General features: G+C 51.1%; 1 protein-coding gene across 1 annotated transcript in view; it reads left to right on the top strand.

The window, feature by feature from the left end:
• PAPPA2 (pappalysin 2) overlaps positions 1 to 23401 on the top strand; it is a 91600-nt gene that overhangs the window by 18172 nt on the left and 50027 nt on the right. Inside the window, exons 3-6 of the mRNA XM_051625028.1 lie at positions 11443 to 11588; positions 18537 to 18830; positions 20152 to 20344; positions 21923 to 22044. Of these exons, the coding sequence (XP_051480988.1) occupies positions 11443 to 11588; positions 18537 to 18830; positions 20152 to 20344; positions 21923 to 22044 (755 nt within the window). The remainder of the gene's footprint in view (positions 1 to 11442; positions 11589 to 18536; positions 18831 to 20151; positions 20345 to 21922; positions 22045 to 23401) is intronic.

Below are 23401 nucleotides of genomic sequence, written 5' to 3' on the forward strand. Positions count from 1 at the left end.
CTGGGGAGGGATGGTGAGCTTTCAGAGGCCACCCTGGTGCTCTGAGCATCCTTCGTGCCTGGTCAGAGTGAGGGCTCAGTGCTGGGTGCAAGTGAAAAGTCCCAGCCCGGGGGGGTTCCTGTCACTCAGGCACACACAAGCCTTGGGGTTTGCACCCAGAGCCTGTGCTTGCAGTGGTGCTGCAAGCTGGTGGGGCTCCGTGTTCTGGATCTGCTTGCAGATGGCACTGAGACACCTTCCTCACTCAGGCTGTGACCTGCAAGATTTGTCTTCTCTACTTATTCCACTGATGAGGAGGAGAAGCAACAGGCTGTGCCTCTGAGCTCTTAATTCCTGCTTCACTGGGTCTTTGAAGAGGGTAGTAAGGGGGAGCTGGAGGGGTCTTTGGGAATTTTCAGGTCCTTGGGTTTTATTCATCTGGCTTTTTTTACAGAGGTGAAGTGTGCTCAGCCCTGCTCTCCTGCATACGTGTGGCTTGGGTGCTCCTCTTGCCAATGGCTGAACCCACAGCCTGGTTTCAAAACACATTAAAAAATCTTGGGCACCTGTGTTCCTGCAGACTCGTGAAAACAGGCAGCCAGGAAAGGAGAGCTGCCCTTGTGATGGGTACAAGGTGCTTTGTTGGAGCTTGGGGGGTGGAAGGGCTTCAGTCAGTGCTCACAGACTAATATCAGGGTTTAGCCTGCTCTGTGCTCCCAGGATTGCTGCTCAGTAATTAGTAGGTTCCTTTGAAGTTCACTCCTGTCGGTGTTTTTGGTACGTTAACCCCGGACAAACCAAGCTTTTTGCCTGGGAATTTCACTGTGGGATCACCAAAGCTGCTTGGATTTAAACCCAAGAGTCTGAGGCACGTGTGGCTTTTTAGCTCCCCAAGACCTCTCGCCGGGTGCGCAGAGGATGAGAGGTGGCCCATGTGTCCCCTGCTCCCACCACCAGAGTGGCTGGCAGCCACCTCAGTGCCTTGATGGCTCTCAGATGTGTGTTTTAAGATGATGTAACCCGTGAGGAAAAGCTCAGCCTCTCTGAGGAAGGGGTGGCCGTGATTCACTCTGGTGGAAATAGAAAGGCCAAACAAGCAAATAGAAACTCCCTATTGACCAGGTCCCTGCAATTTAAAAAGGTTTTTTACTACCTATTCCAGTAGGCAGTTGAAAATCATGTGGCATTTACTCTTACATGCTACAGTCAGATGGTTTTTAAGCCATTAAGGCCCATTGGGTCAATAACTGCCATTTTCAAAAATCTATTAAATACCCATTTCCGTGGAAATAGAGCTTCTGCCATTGATCATGGCTACTGACTCCCATTAAAGCAAACCCCAAATGCTATCAGCTCCCCCAAGATGCAGAGCACTAAAACGCCTCTTGCCAGGACAAATTTATCCCAGGGGAAAGTTGATGGCCCATTATGCTCAAGCAACACGAGAATTGTCACATAAGCCAGGAAGCTGATGGGACTTGCGTGGTTTTGTCTTCCCTGAGGGGGTCAAAAGGAAGGTTCGTGGGGTGGGTTGGTAGTCCTAACACAAGCTGAAAGCCTGAGGGAGCTTTTTGGGAAAGACTTGGCTTGTTTTGTTTTAACTTTCAAGTGTGTAGGGGGTTTGGTTGGTTGGCAGAATCAAAGGATGCTCTGGGGCTGAAGTGCTGTAAGAAATCCTAAAGGTGTGGGTCTGGTTTTGGTGGCACAGGGTGTTCCAAGCTGAATTGCAGAGGTGTCACCTCTAAGGTGGTATGAGGAAAGCTGTTAGGAAGGTGACCTTGCACAGATGAAGTCTTTGTCTCTGGGAAGGAAGACCTTTGGGGCTGCTGGTGTTGTGGTGGGCCCTGGAGCAGGCTACGGGGGTGTGAATGTGGTGGGACTGCAGAGGACATCTCTGTGGGTTGCCTCTGGGTGAGAAGTAGCTTGAGAGAGGGAAAGCTGGTGACCAGGGGCTTGACAATATGGGGAAGAAGGGGTGGGAGAAGTGTGTGTCCCCATCATAGTGTTTCTGGTGGCTCCTTTCCACGTGTGGAATGCAGGAGCTGTGTGAGTTCTGTAACACAGAGCAGAGAAGACCCTGTGTGCCCCTGCTGAACACAAGTGATGGAGGGTTACAGCTCTGGAAGGTCCACCACAGGAGATGACCCAAAGGTCTGGGACACATTGGTGTGGCTGCTGTCTCCTCTAAGGGCAACCTTGGATTTTCAGAGGAGGCAACTGAGGATGGGGGAGCAGTAGCACAGGAGAAAGGTGTCTCAGCCCTGACTCCCCATCTTGGCTCAGCAGAGAAGCCCATGCAGGAGCTCTACCATCCAGCTGTCCCTTCCCATTAGGGCTTTGCCACTTGCTGTCTCTGCCAGACCTCAGCAGCTCTCTGGGCGTGGGCTGGCTGCTGCTGTCAGCCAGAAGCTGCCGTGCCCCTTGGAGGAGAGGTCAGGTAGTCCCTGCTGAGCCAGAGGCCACACTTCCCTTCCTTGTCTCCTTTCATGCCTCCTTCAATCAGCTTCACTGCAGCCCTGGATTTCCCCGCCTTCCTGGTCCTGACCCAGCGCTCCCGTTCCCGCTGCCCTGTCGACTCTGCAACCCAGTCCTTGCTGGGGGGAGATGTCTGTGAGGTGGGGCCAAGTCTAGATGCCTCCTCTAGAAAGACTCCCCTTCCCATCCAGCAATGCAGTGATGTCGGATGGGAGCTGGGCTGGGAACAAAAGGTGTGATGTGGTGAGCTGGTCTCCTCCTTCTTCAAGGAATCTGAGGCAGGCAAAGGGGAACATGGAAGTTCCTGTTCCTTCAGGAGAGTGTGAGCATCTATCCCTACAGCAAGTGTGGGGCTTTCTCCTGGGTTTGTAATGTAAAGGCTGGGTCAGGCACTGGGACCCACTGGGACTGTTGATGGCTGGTCCTGGTGCTTTCTACAGTCCAGAATTCCCTCCTCAGGCAGATCAGGGATGCTACAGGTCTATCAAGTAGCCACAACCATTGGATTTAGGGAACTGAAATGCAAATCAGACAAAATGCTGGTGCCTTGGTCAAATGAGTGGTACTCAAAAACCTCACCTCTTCCTAAGGTGGTCTAGGAATGCTGGTACCTTGTTTATTGCTAGGAAACCTGCACAGGCACATGGAGATCTGCTGGAATTCCCAACAGAGCCATCCCAAGAGGCCCTCAGGCAGGCTGTGGTGCCCGTGGTGTGTGGGACAGCTGAGTCAGGTGGGAAGCCAGCCTTGGCCTGAGGGTGCAAACCCCATGAAACCAGTTGACCAGATTACATTTAGCCTCTACCCAACTGCTCCCACCTTTTTTCCACTCTGTCTTGAGCTTTGCCCCAGTACAATACCCTTACTTTTGCTGTACCCCAGTGGAACCCCTAGTTCTGCATCACAATCCTGAATAAAGGAGGAGACCATACATTATTTTGTCCAGAAATGCATCTCAGTTAGGTTCAACTTCCAGGCTGGGTTGGATGGGGCTTGGAGCAACCTGGTCTAGCAGGAAGGGTCCCTGCCCATGGCAGGGGGCTTGGAACTAGATGACCTTTAAGGCTCCTTCCAACCCAGCCCATTCCATGATAATTCAGCTCCACCTTCCCTGCTTAGCAGATCAGCACCTTCTTTCTGCTGCTCATCTTCTTTCCAAACAGGCCTTTTATTTTTTCTTTCCACAGGAGCCAGCTTGATTTCAGGGAATTCCCATTTTGCTCCCCCCCCTCCCCAGCACTTCGGGTGCAGCAGTGTCTGCTGCTCAGTCTGGGGTTTTTTTTCTTGTGGAGTTCAAGACCTGCCTCCATCTCTCCATTTAAGTTAATCTGAATCATTTCATTACTGCTTCAGGCCAAGTCTTCTTTCTCTCATCAGCACTTCCATCATTTCTACACTGCTTAGCAAAACCAGCTCTCAAATAGCTTGGCCTTTGGCTGGTGTGGGGGTGATTTAGTGAATAACTTTTTAGCAAACACTTCCAGGAATAAGGAGGCTGTGCCATTGTTAGCAGGGCTTATTCTTCAGCCTATCTCAGGACAAAGTGCCCTGCAGGGTTTTCTGGTCTAACGCTGGTGTTATTGTCTTTCTTGCCCAAATCTGACCTCAAGAAGTTGCTTACTACCATCTGCTGGAACTGGGAGCTTGCCTGCTGTGTGCTGGGGATCTGCAGCCCTCTTGGTCCCTTTCCCTGGTAAATCTCTAAGGAAAGGTCACAGCTTCCAACCACAACTTGTCTCTTTGATCCCATCTGCAGCTTTTCCAGTGCAACTCTCTGACCCTGCAGCATCTGCTACTGCTTCAGCCCCGAAGCCAAATCCACCACCCACGTGGAGATAAAGGGTTACCTCTGGATCCAGCAGGAATGGCACGTGCATAAGGGAAGCCCCTGATCCTGAAGGCCCTCACGTTAAGAGTGTTTTGCCCTGCTGCCCTCTTTGACATTTTGATACATATGCAAATTTAAGATGGTCTCCTAAGGGGTGCTGCCAGTGATGGTGCTTTCCTCAGCTGTCCTACTCATACTGTCAGTGTCTCAGAGGTGGATTTTTCCAGGCACATCTAAGAGGTGTGTGATGCTCTCATCCCTTGTGTACCCAAATGCTCTTTGGCTGGAGTCCAACACCCAGCAGAGCTGATGAGGGACTCCTGAGGACTACAGAGGGTATTATTCCAGCAGTGTTGTGCTTCCTGTGACTCTGAGGGAATATCTGGCTTGTTTCTCAGTCTTCTCTTCACTTCTTGCATGTGTTTTGTATCTGGCAGTGTTACCAAAGCCTGTTTAGATGATCATTTTGATGTCGTTGCCTTGTCAAATGGTTCTGAAGTTGGCAATGATGGTTTGTGCCTGTTATGGTTAGAGTGGACCAGGGTAATTTTTGGTACTGATGCAAGGACCTAGAGGAGAGGGACTTTAGGACGTGGAGGGATCCAACCAGGGCAGAAGAGAGAGGGAGTTGGTATTCCCTCCCATTTCCTGCCATGTTCTGTAAGAGCAAGGAGCACTGGAAGTCCAGGTCCTTCCTGCTCCATTCTTTATTGCTCCTGAGCCTGGAGTTCTTGGAGAGAGGCTCCTGCTTTTCCATCAGCTCTCCATATGCTCTGCAAAATCCAAATCCATCGGGTGCAGGGAAGAGCCATGGACCTTTCTCCTGAGCTGGCCCTGCTGCAAGGGACCCTCAGACACCTACTTCTGCCATCCCTGAGGCTGGGTTTTGTATATATTTGTACATACTTACACATCTTGTTCCTCACCCCATGTGTTACTGCCCTTTCCTGTTCCAGTTTTTATTTCCAACCTTGAAGTCTCCCTTCCTTCTTCTCCTTTTATCTTCCCTTGGGAGGGTGGAGGGGATGGACAGAGAGCAATCCTGTCCTCTGGAGCCAGAGCTCTTAAACCATGGGGACGTGAGAATGCTTAAGTATAGAAAGACTTCAGCTTTTACCTAAAAATGCAGCATCCCCCCAGCTGCATTAAGGCCAGAAACGCCAGGCTGAGTAAAACCAGCTGCAGTTACAAGAGCCACCATCTGGAGGCAGACCCAGTGACCCATCCTGGCTTGTGTGCTGTGCCAAAGTGGTGCCACGTCCCCTGGAGGATGGGGTGGGTGGCTTTGCCAGGGGCAGGGCAGAAGGGAGGTGAGGCTGAGTATCAGCTGGGAACAGGGCTGAGGCTTCACAGCTCCTAGGAAGGAGGATTTGTGTATGCAAGCAGAGATTCTAGAGACTCACCATGGAGAGGAGCCCTTTGGCAGGGGTGGCTTGGAAGAGGTTCATTTTGGCTCACTGGAGGAGCAGCAGCATCTCTCTTCACTGACGGAGAGTTTAGAGGCTGCGCTCTGAAAATGTTCATCCCGCTGGATTCAGCACCTGTCCTCGTGGATCGAGCTGTGGCTCTTGGGCAAAAGAGGTTGCTGTGTGCTGTGTTAACCCTTTGCAGCCTCGGAGGAGTGTGTTGTCAGCACATCAAGAATGGGAGTGGCAGGCTGGTGCTTGTGCCTGGGAAGTCTGAGGCATCCCTTGTTTGTCAAGCAAAGGTCTGGGGGGAAAGGGAGCCTCCCTGCTTGGGAGAGGAGGAAAAGGCATTTCCTTATGGTGGGTGAAGGACATGAAAGCAGAGCCAGGAGTCCCCTGTGACTTCATTCTGCTGTATGGTTAGCTGGAGCTGGCTGGGTCTCAAATACTTTCCAGCTTGCCACGGAGGGCACTTGGACAACTTCCATCCAACCTCACTCCCACATCCCCTCTGAAAAGTCTACCGGGAAAAGTCTCCTATTTTTGAATTGCAGTGGAATTCCTGTGGCATTACACACTGCATCCTTTGCAGTACCCAGAGAATTTAGCTTGATTTATGGTATTGCATGGGTGATGTCCTGGCCTTGCTTTGCATTTGGAAGTTCCACGTTTTGTCTTTTGGTGGCAACGGCCGCTTTCATGGCCCCGAGACACCCTGCTGTGGTGTGGCTGACACATCAAAGTGCCACCCTGGCTCCTCTTCTCCCACCTTAAACCACTTCAGCCTTGTGTTATAGCTTGATTTTTCCATTCCACTGGCCTATGGATTACCAGGGTAATCCTGTCTCCCATGTGTGCACCAGCAGTGGTCCTGGTGTTCCTGCCAGAAATTGCTGCCTAGAAAAGCAGCAACAGCTTTGTCTCTCCAGAGTATGTCAAGCCTTCTCCTTTGACCAAGCCAGCCCAGACTTACATCCACGAATACAAAGTCTGCCCCAAGGACTAGGACAACACTGTCCAGGGAAAGGGACGTGAGGGTTCTCCGTGGAGGTCTGGGGTTGTGGGCTGAGCTTGATTTTTCAACTGATCAGAAGGGGAGCTTTGGGTCTTTAGACCACACCTTTGGTGTGGGGAGGTCTAGTGCAGTCATAGTTTTCCATGCAAAGCTATAGTCATTTGATGGCTTTCCCATGTGATGTGAGGGGGATGACGCAGAGATGATGGAGCAGGACTCTGCACCATGATAGGACAGGAAGCAAGGAGCACAAATTGGAACATGAGAAATGTGGATTAAACATTAGGAATCATTTTTACCGTGAGGGTGGTTAAACACTGAAATAGGTTGCCAAGAGAAATTGTGAAACCTCAGTCTGCAGAGCTGTTTAGTTCTTGGCTGGACACGGCCTTGAGCAACCTGACAAATCCCATACAGAGCCACGTGCTCTTGACCCAGCGTCAGGACCACCCAAGCACCAGTGCAGCTCCATGGTGCTGCTGCAGAGCAACACAAGGCCCACGCTTCTTCACCGTCTTGCTTCTGCCAACCACGAGGCCTGAAAGTAAATCAGTGTGTGTTGTGGTACTGCAGCCTGCCTTGGAGTCAGGTTGTCTGCTTGCATCAGTCAGCAGAACTTCAACAGCATCACACGTCAGTGCCGTGATGAGGGAAGCCCTCCTACCTGGACTCATTCCCTCAAATCCCAGCATTTCAGGTGACATTCGTGCCCATTTCTAGTGATGGCAATCCATAACCCTCCCATCCCTGATCTGTCTCTGCTGTTGCCTACACTCTTCTTGCAAGCTCCACTCCTCCAGGGTTCCAAATACTCCCCAGGTGAAGGTGGTTCTACTGTGCACCTGGCTGCCCAACAACAAGTTTTGGATGCTCTTGGAAAAAACATTTGCTTTGAATCTGGCCGACCTAATGGCACTTTTCTGTCTCTTCTGTCCTCTGCCCTGTTCTTTTGGGTTTTTTTTTTTTGCTGGTTAGCTGATAGCTGTGCCTTCTCCTGTCCTTCTGGCCATCCTGGTGTTTGTGTGCTGGCTTGTAGCACCCACCCTGCTGGAAATACCATCTAGTTTGGAATCCTCTAGTCTTGTAGGCATTGAGAAGCTATTTGGGGAGCAGAGGACTGTCATTTAGGCTGTTTGTGGAAACCAAAGGCTGCTCTGCCTTTCCCCTGGGAAAATCCCAGAAGTGCTGAAGAAGAGGGAAAGCATGACCTTGGCAGTAAGCGACAGACGAAGACGCCAGTGACATGCTCCTTGTCTAAGCTAAGGATGCCAGTGGGAAATGTGGATTGAGGGGAATTGGAGTTGACCATTCTAGAGTCGTTTTGGTCTTGGTCATGTCTTTGGAGATGCCAGCAGAAGGATATTTGTGCTTGCCATGCTGGAGTGGGCGAAATCGGGGTCCTTTCTTCTTCTCTATCCATCTGATCATCTCTCAGTGCTGGAACCATTCCCCCTACCCCTGACACAACCCTGAGCCCATCCAAATCTCTCAATGGAGGAAACGATAGTTATTTATAATGAAGGGTTGACAAAAAATGTTGTTGGTGTCAAGGGAACGGCAGGCGACAGCCAGAAAAACATCATGTCTCCAGAAGAGGGGCGGCGGGAATATCCCTCTGAATAGGGCTGACGTCAGCTCTCGGAATTTGGACAGCCTTGGAAGGGTTTGGGGCTATTTTTCCAAGATATCATAGGTCAGGAATCAATGTTATTTTTAAGACTGTGTCCCCCGAGCAGCTCTGGTGCACGAAGGGGAGACTTTCTCTCCCCCTCCCCCCGACTGCGCGCCCTGTTTCTACGAAATGGTTTTGCTTCTCTTCCTTCCGACTCATGCCACAAGTATGTCCTTCAGGTTTATTTATTCTTCTCCCTATCTGCTCCTCTCCCTGCCTGTGTTGGGTTGGAGGGATGGCGTCGGCGTGGCGCGTGTCTGGGATGCTCAGGCCAGACATCACAGAGAGGAGATCATGTTCTCCCAATTTGCCGTTTCCGGTTGGGAGAGGTTGGTTTTTTTTTTCTCTCCAAGTTGATGTGGCTGAGGAAAATGTTCTGGGAATGCTGCTCTGCGGTGGGAGATCTCGGGGCCCGGTGAAGACAAGCTGGTCATCTCCTCGCACCATTAAATGTAGCCGTACAGTCCAGCCAAGATTTTCTGAAGTGACTGAAGTTTTGGAGCTGCTTTGTCGCTGGGAATGAGATGGGCGAGATGTCTCCGGGCCGGGATGGCCTGTTGGGGCTGACTGGTAGAGGACAGGTAGTCAGCAGATCCTCATGATAGGACACCTCCCAAATCAGCAATGGCTTCTGAAAGTCTCTGCTATTTCAGGTCAAGGGAAGCAGCCTCCCTTGGGTTTGCCAAACCCTGTTCCACGTGCCATCCTGCTCTAGTCCACTTCTGGAATCCCGTTCCTCAATGTTCTCACTTTTTTTTTCTCCTTCTCCTCCCTTTACTTCAGCAACTTCTCTCTTTCTGAAGAAGTCTGTTGGTGTAATAACTTCACCAGGGATCTTGCCATCTCAGACAGTCCACTGACCCATCTCCAGATGGTTTCCCTTCTCACTTCACATCTAGGATGAGATGGTGCCTTTTTTACCCTTCACCAATGCTCAGCTTCCTTCCACAACTCGATGCAGTGAGGAATGTCCTGATGGACGCAGCTTTTACAGAAGCTTCTCCTTCAAATGTAGCTGGTGTGTCTTCATGGTTAGTCCAGTCCAAAGAAACGATCCCATTTCCTTCAGGATCTCTCTATGTAGCTCAAAGATGCCAATTGCTTCTGGAAGCATGGGAAGAAGTGACATGCTTTCCAGCACCTTCATGTTGCTGTTGGCCTTAGGCTGCAGTTTTAGTCATTCTTATGACATATTTCCACAATGGTGCATTTCCATCACCATTCCACTCTCATGTATTTGAAGTCTTTCCATGAGTTTTTTCCCCCCCCTGCTTAGAATCTCTTCAATTAATGGCTCTACAAGCCATGGATCAGGGTCCTCAGCTTTTGGAGACAGTGCCTTCTAGGGCTCCCTGTCCTGATGCTGTCGCAGCCAATGTCACTGATGGTGGAAAGGGTAGTACTTGATTTCGAAGAGTATCTGGCATTTGCAGCCCAGCCCAAGGCCCTACCACCCCACAGCAATTATTATTGGAATTGTTATTCCTGTTAAGTTAGATCCTGATAGTTTTACACGGCCGAGGATACAAACTCCCTGAAGACCCATGCTGGGACAGTTGCTGTGTGGTGAATGCAAGACAGACCTCTGACCTGTGCAAAAATAACCGTGTCAAGAGGAGACCAAAACCTAAATTTCCTAACTGATGTGTTGTGGGGGGGTTTTTTTTTGGTTGTTTGTTTTGTTTTCCTCTAGCTGCTGAGGGACATGCTGTGTTGTGAGGAGCGTTTTGTGGACATGCAGACGTACCCACAGGGGTGTTACTGCTCTACTGCAATGCCTGTTGCCTACCTACCTCTTCCAGCCCGTTGCTTTCCCATGCCCTTTAGAAATGGATGTCTTGGATATCCTCATTCCAGTAGATTATGGGTTTTTTTTTTCTGTTGCTGCAGCTCCTTATTCCCAGCTCTGTTCTGTCCTTCGTCCTGGCCAACAGTGTTCTCGGGAGGCTTCTCCCACTGAACATGCCCTTTGAGGAATCTGTCTCCAGAGGTGTTCCTCTCTCCCTGTTGAGCTTATTTTGGAAGCTCCCATGGTTCCCTGCCTTGGTTTCTGCACATGTCCCAGACCTCCAAGAGAGGACCTGCAGAGAGGCAGAGTGATGTGAAGAGGACCCTGCTGTTGGCTCCGTGGAGGGGGACCCAGGCAACACCCTTCTCCAAGGTCCATTTTCAGCAGTGCTGGAAGAGAGAGTTCTTGGAGCAAACTGAGACACCTTTTGCTCATGCTCTTCCCTATAGAACACATGGGGGTGGGGGTGAGGTAGCAGGTTTCTTGATGCACTACGTGCCTCTGCCTCATGCCTGTGACCCCTTGTTCTTATCACGTGTGCCCACCTCTGGGATACTGGTTGTCCTAGGGAAAAGGATAGAGTGGAGAGCTGTGATGGTGACCTTCTCCAGGCAGATGCTGGAGAAGAGACTTCTCAGCCTCAGCTGGCAAAACCTCTCTGCTCCCAGGAACCAGGTTTGATGTCCCTTCCTGCCCAGACACGTATCAGGGACAACCCCTGAAAACCCTCGTTGGAACCAGCTGGATTCCTTTCTCGTTTCCTTTCTTTCTCCTCACATCTTGAGCAAAACTCACTTATTTCCTCCTGCCCCCTGAAATCCTGTCTTTTCTGATGCCAACCCCCTCTATTCCCTAGCAGGACTGACCTCTGCACTTCCTTTCTTTTCTCATATTTACTCCTCCCATTTTGTCTCCTTTTATCCTGTTCTCTGGGTCTCTTCTGTCACCGTTGTTGGAAAACCTTCTCTAAAAGTAGGGCTCATCAACAAAATTGCTGTAATTAGCAAAACTGCTCCAGATTTGCATTATTATCTCCCACCCAACCCTCTCACCAGCAGAACTTGCACCTTACTGACCAGAATTAGTCATGTTGTGGGCACACTCTGGAAACACGTTGAATTTGGCCACGCTTCACCAAGTGCTGTTGGTTTCAGGGAGTTGAGGATGAGGTTTCCAGGTTGTCTGCACCCTTTCCAGGATGTCTTTGGGTGGCTCCTGCTTTTCCTCTTTGCTCCATGGGAGTCTGTGGTGACTGTCTCCTCCCCCTTGTCCTTGCAGGGCGTACATGAGTGTGAAGGAGCTGAAGGAGGTCCTGCAGCTGAACAGCACCCACTTCCTCAATGTTTACTTCGCCAGTTCGGTGAGGGAAGAGTTGGCTGGTGCTGCCACTTGGCCATGGGATAAAGAGGCCCTTAGTCACCTGGGTGAGTAACTGCTCCTCTCCTGGGGTCTCAGGGTTGTTGGGTTTCCTCTCTCTTGGTTGACTCGGCAAAAAAAGGCAGCCGTGATTTGGCTCAGCCTTGAGGATGTTTAATAAGAAGGTCACCAGAGCAGGATTTGGGTCTGCCAATAGTTGCTGCTGCTGTAAGGAAAGGAGCTGCCTGTCCCCATGGTCCGTGTGGATGAGGTAGGGTTACACCCTAACCAGGGACTTCTAGGTCCTTAGGAGAATCTTTTAATGGTGAAGGCAACGGGACAGAGCTTGAGGAGAGCTACAGGTTCACCATCAGGGCAGGCTCTGGAGAGGGGTTTGGCAGTTGGCTTCTCTGGGACCTTCTAGGTCCATCTTTCAGAACTCTAGAAAAGGTGAACTTCGCTTTGCAGCACATAATTACAAGTGAAGCAGGATAGCCAGGGACTTCAGAGCTGAGACGCCAGATCTGGGTGACTCCAGAGCTGAGCAGGCAGTGAGTGCCAGCTGCTTCTGAACCCAGCTGCAAATGTGAGGATGGCTATCAAATGAAACCCTGTCTTTATAACTTGGCTCACTACGTGCTGGAGGCAAGGTTCTCCTTGGCTTCAATCAATTTAAGGCAGACCCTTAAGGTCGTCAGTCCTGGGAGGCTAGAAGAGAGTCAAAATGGCAGCTGCTTCACTCGAATGTAACTGTAGTGTGTGTTTTCTCCCATTTCTGCTGTCTCTTTTTCCTGCCTCTCCCTCCACCTCTTCAGTGTCAGTTTTTTGGCAAAGCCTTTTACACTTTGCAGTCAAAACGTCTGATGTGTTTCTCAGTAAGTAAGTGGAAATAATTACTCCTGACACCTGCACGGCAGACTTAGACCTTCTGCTTTTACGAGTGTGATGTTCAACCCTTAAAAGTTTTATGCTGCTGTTAAAGACCTGTTTTAAAATTCTTTTTTTTGCCAGTTTTCCTCCCTCCATGAGTTTCAGGACTGTTATTTCAATAGCATGTTGCTACAGTTGCTAGTTGAGGAGGGCAAATCTCCATTCAATTTATTCCTTCAGCTTCCAGAAATCACTTCCAAGGCTCAGCTTGACAATCATCTTACCACAGCAAGTGCTTCAGCCACACATGCTCTCTCCAGACCTTTCCCAATGGCTCATGAGGAGTTGTATGGAGGGCTGGCTGGTCTCACAAAAAGCTGGTGGTTAGCTCTGGCTTCAGGGTTTGTGACCAGCCAGGGACACAAGAGGTGGTACCGGCTGGAAATGTTGGATTGGGGCTTTACTGCTGAGGTTCATGTTGTCCTGGCTCTGGTGTCAGAGGTGTGAAGTATGAAGTTGGATCTGAAGCTCTCTGGGGCTCTGGCACAGTCTGAAGTCTGGTTGAAGATTGTCCATGGGTCTAGATTTAATTATCTCGGGAGGGTGGGTGGTGGACTCTGTTCTCTGTAAACAACAGGGTCCACCACATCATCAGGTGTTATGTACCACACACAATTCATATCATTGTCTGGCACAGGAGAAGCTTTGGACTGAGCAGGTAGTGAATATAAAGCTTTTGCCAAAACCTCTCACAAGTGACTCCCGGAGAATCTGAGTGGATGTGAAGGTCAAGCAGTGAGGGAAGAGCAAGGAAAACCTTGGGAGGAGTGGATGGCAGTTGGAGAAAGATTCCTGAGCTTTAAGGACCTAACAGTGACTTGGAGTGGTGGAGACAGGTCTTTACACAAGAGAAGAGGCTGTCTCCAAGACGACAGGCTCCTTTCTTTGCACTGAAACTTGTTAATCTTCTGTCTATCTTGACCCTAAAATATGAAGGCCATGCTTTCCCCAAGCCACTGGCTGCTCTCATGGTGCAGAAATGCCGTGCTGACTTTTCCCTACACACTTACAGATCCTCTCCTGCTTTGGTTTTCCTCCTGAATCAGATTGGTTCCTTGAGATTGACTTGACTTCTCAAGAAGCTCACCTGTCTCTTGACTCCAGAGACTCCTGGGCACATTTTGTTCTATATGTTTCTCTGAACTGGATTTTCTTAGACATTTTTGAGGGAGGTACCACGAGACTTTTTCTCTCCAGCTGCCTTCCCTTCCTCTATTGTGACTCTTCCCTTTCATGCCAAAGCTCACTAAACATACTGTTTGCAAATTGTTCTCTATCAGTAGTACTCCAGATGCATTTTTGATCTGCCATCTGACTTTGAACTCCTTAGAAACCACTCTCTCCTGACCTCTGAGTGTGTCTTTCAAGAGGGTCCTTCCTGTTGGTATCTTCACCTTCTGGAAGTCTTCAGTGAGCTTTGTTTTTCCTCCCCTTCTCTTCACTTCTGCTTGTTTTGGGCTACCAGAAATTTAGTGACCACTCCTATGCTGGTGACTCACAGATCTATTGCTCTCTTCCAGACTATTTTCCTGACTAAATTTGAATTTCAGGCAGCCTTTCTGAAGGTTTAAGGATCGTTTACCATTTGAGACCAGTAACACCAACCAACAGCAACTACATTCATTGAAGCGTTAAGATGATGATGGCCTTGGAGAGGGGGAACTGGTTTGTGACACTTCCATAGGGGATATTTCAGCTGCTGTGGAGCTTGTAAATGGAGACAACCTGCAGCCAGCTAGCAGCAGAGGTAGAACATCTCAGGTCTGTTTGCACTGCTCCCTCTAACCATGCTGTCTGTCTCAGTCTTTCCACCATAATCACCGCAAGCTCCTCTCAAATTAACAGTTCTTGCCTGGAGTCTGGAATGAATTTTCTGAGCACTTAGAAGTAAATCTTTTTAACTACAAAAGGAGTTGAAGAGCTCATGTCTTATAAAAAAAACACACACCAAGCCCATAGCTTTCCACAGTGGAAAGCTTTGCCTCAAACCCCCTCGCAGTGTCATAAGGCTTGAAGCCTTCATGTGGAGCTGCATGTGAGCTGCATTCGCATAAACACGGTCGAAGGGCAAAGGGAATGGTGAATATTTGAAGTTATAAATACTTTCTGCAGTTATATAAGCTGAGGCCAGCTCATATATCTGGCTGAGGTCAGTGGATCCTGAAGGAGGGCCAGCCGTTCCATCAAAGGTACCTTAAGCAAGGGCCACCTTCCTGTCTGACTAACCCTCATGCGCTTGTTCCATTCGTGGCTGTGACTCAGTGTTTGGGGAAGACTGGCCCTGTGACACAGGTTCAGCTTTGTGGTTTGCTCTTTAAAGATCCCATACTTGTTTGAGCCTGTATTCTCTGCAGCAGCCCTGACCCAGGAAGGGGTCAGCTTCTCGGGGGCTGGCATGAGCCAGAGTCCTTCAGGGTGCTAGGAGCAGGGTGATGTCCTGGGGCTGGGATGTGGGAGTGAAGATGAAGTGGGATCCTCTACACCACTGCAAATTGTTCACTGTGTTGAGGGGTTGGGTGCTTCTTGCTGCTTGAGCAGAATTGAGGCTTGACCCTGGGGACGTTACCAGCTCTGCAGCTGCAGCGGGTAGATCCGGTCTGGAGGGAGAGGACCTGAAGCTTTTCGTTTTTTCTGGTCTTGGTTGGGTGAGCAAGTCCAAGAAAAAAGATGGATTCACCTACCTCGGAGTGCTGGACCCCCCAATGTTACAGGGATGTAGAATATATAATAGAATTGGCCTTAAGTCTCATCTTGTTCCAACCCCCCTGCATGGGCAGGGACACCTCCCACCAGCCCAGGCTGCTCCAAGCCCCATCCAACCTGCCCTTCAACACTGCCAGGGATGGGGCAGCCACAGCTTCCCTGGGCAACCTGGGCCAGGGTCTCACCACCCTCACAGCAAAGATTTTCTTCCTAAGATCTCACCTAAATCTCCCCTCTTCCAGCTTGAAACCATCTCCCCCTTGTCCTATCTCTCCCTGCCCTTGTCAAAAGTCCCTCCCCAGCTTTCCTGTACCCCTTCAGACACTGGAAGGTGCTCTGAGGTCTCCAGATCCTTCTGCAGGCTGAAAAATGACATGACATGGAAGTTTGCAGCTTGGTTGTGTAAATGCTGGTCTTGGGGACCTCCTTGGGCTGGTCCTCAGGCCTGAGAGGGAGAGTTCACTTAAAGCTCACTTTAGCCCATCTCTTGGGAGGAAGGAAGAGGCAGAGGGGAGAAGGAAAGCCTTGAACTGCAGAGGAAGGAGAGGAGAGTTGAGTCTTGGGGGATGTTATGAACACTTTCACATCTTGCCTTCACAGCCAGGACCCTGCTGAGGGGAAATACAACTTCCTGGTCCAAAGCTGGGAGCTCCCCCAGCTCGTCAGGGAGCTGTGGGGACAGAGAATGGAGGGACAGGGATGTTCTGGAAGGAAGGCAGAGTTCTCATGCTGTTTCTAATCCTACCATCTAATTATCTGGGGGAAAAAAAAAAAAAAAGTACTAAAAATATGATTGTCCTTGTGGAGTGTGTGGGAGGAATGGGATGGGGAAGCCAGCAGAGGGGAGGAACAGGGTATCCCAGCCTTGGCATCCCTCCCCTGTGACAGTTTTCTCCCTCCCTGAACTGGGAGCCCATCTATCCACCAGCCTGGGAAGGGGGTTTGGTTTCTGCTGGGAGGAGGGCTGCTGGCTCACAGAGCCCCCTGTGCCCTGGTGCTCAGCCCCATCCTCGTGGTTAGTGCCACAGGATGCGTGCAGGGGTTTTGCATCTCATCTATTTGTTTGTGAACCTTATTCTCTTCGTGCCTGCATGTTCCTCCTCCCAGACCTTTGGGCAGGCAGCCCCCTGCCTTGCTCTGGCTGGGGTTTGGCTGCAGAGATGCCTTTTCTTCTTGTTCTTCTCTCATGCCATGTTTTGATTAAAATGAGAAGCAGCTTTTTTTTTTGCCTTTTTTTTTTTATTTAATGTGTCTGCTGGATTTTCCATTCATGGGCTTCCTTTTGCTATCTACAGCACTTCCCAGCCTGGCAACTGAGAGGAGGGGTGGCTTGCAAAAACCTAATGATTGACAGAGTAGAACGTGGAGGTCCCAAAAGGATTGTTTTCAATCCCTCTACCTTCTTATGGCCCATCTCCAGTCAACTAAAGCATCAAGAGCTGAATGAGGGGATGCAATGTCCTCTGCTCTGGGGCTTTCCTGTTGGGGAGAAAGGGAATGCAGATTTTTATTTTGTTGTGATCCATCCTTTGCCTGAAGCCAATGAGCTGCCCTGGCTTTAAGATCCATGCTGTGGGGAGAAGCAGCAACCCACATGAGTTTTTAGCTGGGAAATGGTGCCACTTCACTGGTCAGTGGTGTCTGCCAGCCCTTGCAGGATGCTCCACAGAAGGTGCCACCCTTATTTCTTCACTACCTTGTAACCCTGTCGGGCTCAGGAGAATTGCTGGGGGTGTCTCTGAAGGCCTCTTTCCAGCCCCAACCCAGTGCTCACCCTGCATGGCTCCACCAGAGGAGCTGCAGTCCTTTTGGTGTCCTGCCAGGGACACTGTGGTATGAAGAAAGCCCTCTTTGGGAAGGAATGCCCTGTACTTGAGGACAGGAGGTAGCCCAGTAGCTCACGGAGCTGATCCAGGAGCAGATTTCAAGCAGCTTATGCTGTGGCTGGAGACAAGATCACAGGGTGACCCTCTGCCAAATTTTAACTTTGCTGGCAGGGGCAACAATCGGCAGCAAAGATGCAGTAGCAGAGGCTCTGCTGTGAAGTAGCTGGCAGAGTAAATCCTCCAGGGCCCTGCAAAGGAGGGAGCAAGCCATGCTGGAGCCAAATCCTCACCGTGCTGCCATCCAAACTGTCGAGGTCAAAAGCAGTTGGGTAAAAACAGCCTCCAGTGTCATGGAGGTATTGCCTGCAGCCAGCCTGGGCACCTGCTGGGGTCTGCTTTTTGCCCCTTGCCTTGGTGATATTCCCCAGTGCTGACTCTGCTGTAAGGCAGCATGGAAAAACGGATGGAGCGAGGAAGTGAGATGAGGAAACGGCCACTGAAAAGCCCTGGAGGAGGGAGAAAAGATGTAGAGTTTCCAGAGACACTTGTATTTGGGCAAAATAAAAGTGAGAGGGGAGAGGTAAGTCTTGTTTTTGAGCCTTCTCCCTGGAGAGCTGCTCAGCAGGTGTGGTAGAGCTGTTGGTACAGGGTGTGCATCCCTGGTCAGAAGTCAGGGAGAAGGCTCTGCTCCACTTGGCTTTCTTCAGCATCATTGCTCCTTGCCCTTCCCATTGCAGGTTGGGAGCAGGAGAGGAAAAGCACCTTGTCCTGCAGCTGAGGGTCCTATCCAGCTCTGCACTGTTGCTGTCAGCATAGGGTGGGAGGTCTGGGCAGTTTCTGGGGGACTGAGTCCATAAGCACGCTCCAGCATCTTCGACAGTTGAACCTGCACCAAGGTGGGCTTGGAGATGAAACTGCCCCTTGGTGCCCCCACAAGCCAAGGGGCTGGGCTGCCCCGGTGAAGAGGAGTAGGGCTGTGATGCTGGTGGAAGAAGACTATTGGTGCCATCTCAGCAGGGGCCAGAGGCATTTGAATCTTCATATTGGTTTGTGTTTAAGGTCCCTTCTCGTTGGCACAGCCAAAAGTATTTGGCATTTGCCAGGCACCTCCTTCTCCTCACTTGCCATAGGAACTGGTCTGCTTTAGCCACCCATCTAGGCTAGGTTTTCTCTCCTCTGGTTTGAAAGATTATCCCTGGAAACTCACAGCAGGTCTCAGGTTTGTGCCTTGGCTCTGTCCATCACTTGGAAGTGTGGGCTGGAGCAGACCCTGAGCTACAAACATGTGAAAAGTCACAGAGGGAAATGGGAGCTGAGGTGGCTGAAGACACCGAAGGGAGTGGTGAGGTCAGAACCACCCACTCAATTCCACTCCAAGAGGGCAAAAACTTTTCCTATCCTACAAGACAGTGAACATATCCATCTTCAGGTCTCCACCTGGCACCTCATTTGCCACCTGGAAGCCCAGTGAGAGGGATTTTATCTAGTTGAGGCGAGTAATGGCATCTGCCCGCTCTCTCTTTCTCTGAATGATCTTCTCTGTACTTGCAATTCTAGGTGGAGTTGTCCTCAACCCTGCTTATTATGGTATGCACGGCCACGCCAACACCATGATCCATGAGGTGGGACACGTCCTGGGGCTGTACCACGTCTTCAAGGGAGTGAGCGAGCGGGAATCTTGCGACGATCCCTGCCGGGAGACAACTCCATCCATGGAGACAGGAGACCTCTGTGCTGACACTGCCCCCACCCCAAAGAGTAAGCTCTGCCGGGATCCAGACCCCACCAATGACACCTGTGGCCAGACACGCTTCACAGGAACACCCTTCAACAACTACATGAGTTACACAGGTAACAATCGGTGGTTGTTAGGAGGGTCCCCTTCCCTAGAAACGTGGGCTTCTCTTCCTTCTGCCCCCCCTGACAAGCCCTTCCCTACCGAGGGTGGGCTGTGCAGGTGGGCAGGGATGCTTGCAGCAGCCAGTTAGCCCTTTTCCTCCTGCAGACTGTCCCTCCATCCCTGCCTGGCAGGGCCCTGGGGATGCGCTGAGGCTGTTCTCACCTGCGCAGCCTTTCCTCTCCAGCCCTGACATTGGTCGTAATCACTCGCGTTACTGCTGCTGCTCCTGGCAGCCCGGGAGGAGCCCCTGGAGAGGTCCTGTGGGCCCGGCAGGACGGCGGGGGCACCGTCGGGGCGCTGGGGCTGCGGAGCTGCTGAGGCAGTGCCAGCTGCTGAGGCAGTGCCAGCTGCTCAGGCAGTGCCAGCTGCTCAGGCAGTGCCATCTGCTGGCTCTGGGACACACCGCACCGGGACAGCCACCCCACGTCTTTGTGTTGTGGTTGGTTTTGGTTTTTTTTTGGGGGGTGGGGGGTCTCCCCGGTCTCCTGAATCATAGAATCCCAGAATCCCAGGGGTTGGAAGGGACCTGGAAAGATCACCCAGCCCAACCCCCCTGCCAGAGCAGGGGCACCCAGAGCACATCCCACAGGAACGTGTCCAGGGGGGTTTGAAAGTCTCCAGCAAAGGAGACTCCACAACCTCTCTGGGCAGCCTGTCCCAGGGCTCTGTCACTCTCACAGTAAAATGTTTTTTTCTGATATTCACCTTAAACCTCCTATGCTCCAATTTGTATCCATTACTCCTTGTCCTATCACTGGTCATCACTGAGAAAAGCTTAACTCCATCTTCTTGACACTCACCCTTTACGTATTTGTAAACATTGATGAGGTCACCCCTCAGTCTCCTCTTCTCCAAACTAAAGAGACCCAGCTCCCTCAGCCTTTCCTCATCAGGGAGATGTTCCACTCCCTTCATCATCTTTGTGGCTCTGCCCTGGACTCTTTCCAGCAGTTCCCTGTCCTTCCTGAACTGAGGGGCCCAGAACTGGACACAATACTCCAGATGTGGCCTCACCAAGGCAGAATAGAGGGGGAGAAGAACCTCTCTTGACCAACTAACCACACCCTTTCTAATGCACCCATTAGAAAGCCTACAGATTTCTTCCCACCGCCCTTATACACGCAACTAATTAGTTTAACAGAAAATCCTGCATCAGTTGTGTCTCTTCTTGAGGGCTGAAACGGTCCCCAAAACGCCCAAGAGCTGGGAGCTGAGGGAGGGTGCTCCTCGTGCATCCCTGCCACCCTTCAGCCCGGCCTCTCTTCCCCGCAGACGACGACTGCACCAACACCTTCACCCCCAACCAAGTGGCCAGGATGCATTGCTACCTGGACCTGGTTTACCAGCGCTGGGGGCAGAGCAAGAAGCCTGCACCCATCCCCATCCCCCCCATGGTCACCGGGCAGACACAGGACTCCCTCAGCATCTACTGGCTGCCTCCCATCGGTGGCCTCATCCACGAGAGGTAAGGGATCTGCTGCTTGATGCCCACCGCTCTTGGGCTTGCACGGGAGCCTGCTAGAAGGGACAACGGACCCCGTGTGGTGGAGAACCAGCCCCTTCCCACCCCTGCACCCCCTTATCCCCCTTGGTTCCTCCAGCAGAACCCTCAGACACAAGAACTGGGCTGCCCTGGTGGCCCCACTGGCACGTGTGCTCTCCTGCAAACCTTCTGCTGTCGGGGTGCTGGCAGGGGAAGCCAAGGAGTGTGGGGAGGCCGTGCCAGGTCTTAAACCCCGGAGTGCAATCACGGAATGAAAAATGAGCTTCGTTTAGCACTTATTGTATAAAATAGCCATTTACCAGGAGGAAATGCAGCCTTGTGGTTAAGGCAGGGAGCAGAAACCGCAGGAGCTGGGTTTGGTTCCCAGCGCTGGCACAGAGTGGTGCTGTAACTAACTTGGGGGTAGGTCAGGAAACTTTTCAAGCCAGAGAAACGATCCTGAGGAACCAGACTTGTTTGGCTGGAGAGCAGTGTGTGGCCCTGAGCTCTGGGTGTCTGCCTTTCTTCTTCCCAAGACTGGGGAAGACCTAGACGTGCGGACCATGCCTCTGTTCAGCAGCCTGTCTCGTTAAACCTTCTGGTTTCCACCAGGTTTTAGGTCCATGCTTTTCTTCTGGGACCGTAGGCACGTGTTAAAGGTTTCTTGAACTTGTTTGAAAGCTGCTTCACGAAGCTGTGTCCTGCAAGTAAAAGAAAAGTGCTGTTTGAGGGCAGCCGGGACACTCTCGGGTCAGTGTTTGCTGCCTTTTCAAAGAGGTGGTGCTCTCCAACATGGGCCTTTCACCCAGGGATAACAAGAACACGTGCCCTTCCACCCTCCAGGCATGAGAACCTCTGAGGGCTGGGTAGCTTCAGGTCACCTAGACTGCTTTGGTGGGAGATGGAGTGGTTTGGGAGCAGGAAAACATGGGTCTGAGAGGCAGGTGCTGGATCTTCAGAGCCAACCCTGACTCTTGCTCATAACTGGCTCTGCTCCAGGGTGGGGGTTCTGCATCCCCTGTGAGAAACTTGCCAAGGAGAGGGCCTGAGGCTGGTCTTTATCTCAGAAAAGTCTCTTTCTTGGACATCACAGTGGGGCTCTCTTTAATTGATGCACTTGTGGTTGTCTGGTATTGCAGGAGTGACAAAGGCCAAAATCCTGGCCCTGAGATGCAGCAGAGAGAGACCCAAGTGCACCCACCCAACGCAGAGGCATTGACCTGGGAAGCATGAGGTCTCTTAGCCCTGCTTTATGGATAGGGAGTGATTCAGTGGCCCAACTGAGACTACCCAGAGAACTTGTAGAAGAGAAAGGATTAAATCCACCTTGTCCCACAGTCACTCTTAGTCTCCTGCCTTTGACAAAGCTCTTTGCAAGCAGGATAGAACCATGGAATTGTTTTGTTTGGAGAGGACCTTTAGGATCATTAGATCTCAGGGGCTTCCTGAGAGCTTAGCTCTGCTTTTCCAGCTTCCCATCTGATCCTGCCTGGCCAAGCGTGGATGGAAAATTCACCAGTCATGATTAGACATGCCAGTGCTTTTGCCTCCTGTCTGCAGGGAGCAGGACATGCTGTGTGACAGCTGTGCAGAGGATGGCACCTTCCGTCAGTACGTGCACGAGGCCTCTTCCCCTCGGGTCTGTGACTCCTCTGGCTACTGGACCCCAGAAGAAGCAGAAGGTCAGCACCTCCTTTCTTCTCCTGGCTGTGAATCTCCTGGGCAGAGATGAGAGATATTGCTGGGAAGAGAAAAATTTGGGGGTTTTTGTGGTGGTGTTTTGTTTTGTTGTTAGAGAGTGGTGTGCTTGTGGTCCCGGAACAGGGAGCTGGACTCAGGAATCCTTATGGGTCCTTTCCAACTTGAGATGTTCTCTGAGTCTCTCTCCCCTCTTTGTGGAGCCTCTTTAGTGCAGTAAGGAATTCTGGGGGTCACAACTTCTCTTGTGCTGAGCCCCAGCTGTTGGTTTAGAGGCCCACCTTGTGGGCATGGGGGTGGCTTTCACTGCCATGCAAACGCCAGAGGAACTGTTGGGCTTTTCCTGCTGCCTCAGGTCCTTCAAGGGCAAAGCAGAGGAGGCAGGAGAGCTGCTCCCATGAGATGTCTGTAGTGCACATGCTGCTGTGGAGCTGGAGAACCTGTTAGTTCTGTGCACATGCATGCCTGAGCTGGTGAGGTTGACTGGAAACGTGCCAGGTTGGCTGCAGAGAACGTGCAGTTTGGACATCACTGCACCTTTGGGAGGTAGCCTGGTGTTTGGGAACAGGAGTGTCAGGATGCAGTGGAGATTCTGTGTCTGAAAACTTCCTTGCTAAGGGGGAGAGCAAAAAAAAATAAATCTACTTAAATAATGAAGTTCGTGCTTATTCAGGGACACCAAACAAATCAAAGCTCAGCTTGTTTGTTGTCAGTGGTTTTGTTTCCCCGGCCTGTCTGACTTGCTGACAAATTAAAAGTGGTTCTGGAATGATTGGATGTTGTTTTCTCCTGTGCAATCATCACAAGTGCATGTTTGCTCTGGTGAAAAAGAGACAGGTTTTATGGTTTTCAGAAGACTAACACAACATGTATAGAGGCTTTGAATTGGTGCCGAGCCCCAAGAAATGTTTGCAGTGGTGCTTGAAGAGGAGGGTGTTTCTGTTACAGGATGGTGAATTCCAGTGATGCTGAGCCTGAAAACCCGGTGTTTTTATCTTGCTGAGTGTTAATCCACCACCAGGGGAGGCAGGCTGGGGATCCCGGGTCAGCCTGGGCACCGTCCTGGTGGAGGAAAAGCCTTCTGGAGCTGCTTCTCTGGCTTGCTTGGCACCTGGTCCCTTCCTGCCTGCAAGCTCTCCCAGCACCTGCTTGTGGAAAGCTTTGGTCTCTCTGATCTGCTTACCCCATATCCAAAACCATGGAGCCCCAGGGACCGTGTTCAGGTGCCAAACCTTCTGTACCAGTGACACTACAGGGCAAGCTTTGTGTCCCCCAGCTGTGTCCAGGCTGTCTCTAGAGCTGCTGGTGGCAGTGCCACCAGCTTGCAGCATGGATACTGTT

Source organism: Apus apus, chromosome 7 (assembly GCF_020740795.1).
Source record: "Apus apus isolate bApuApu2 chromosome 7, bApuApu2.pri.cur, whole genome shotgun sequence".
In the NCBI taxonomy this organism is placed as follows: domain Eukaryota; kingdom Metazoa; phylum Chordata; class Aves; order Apodiformes; family Apodidae; genus Apus; species Apus apus.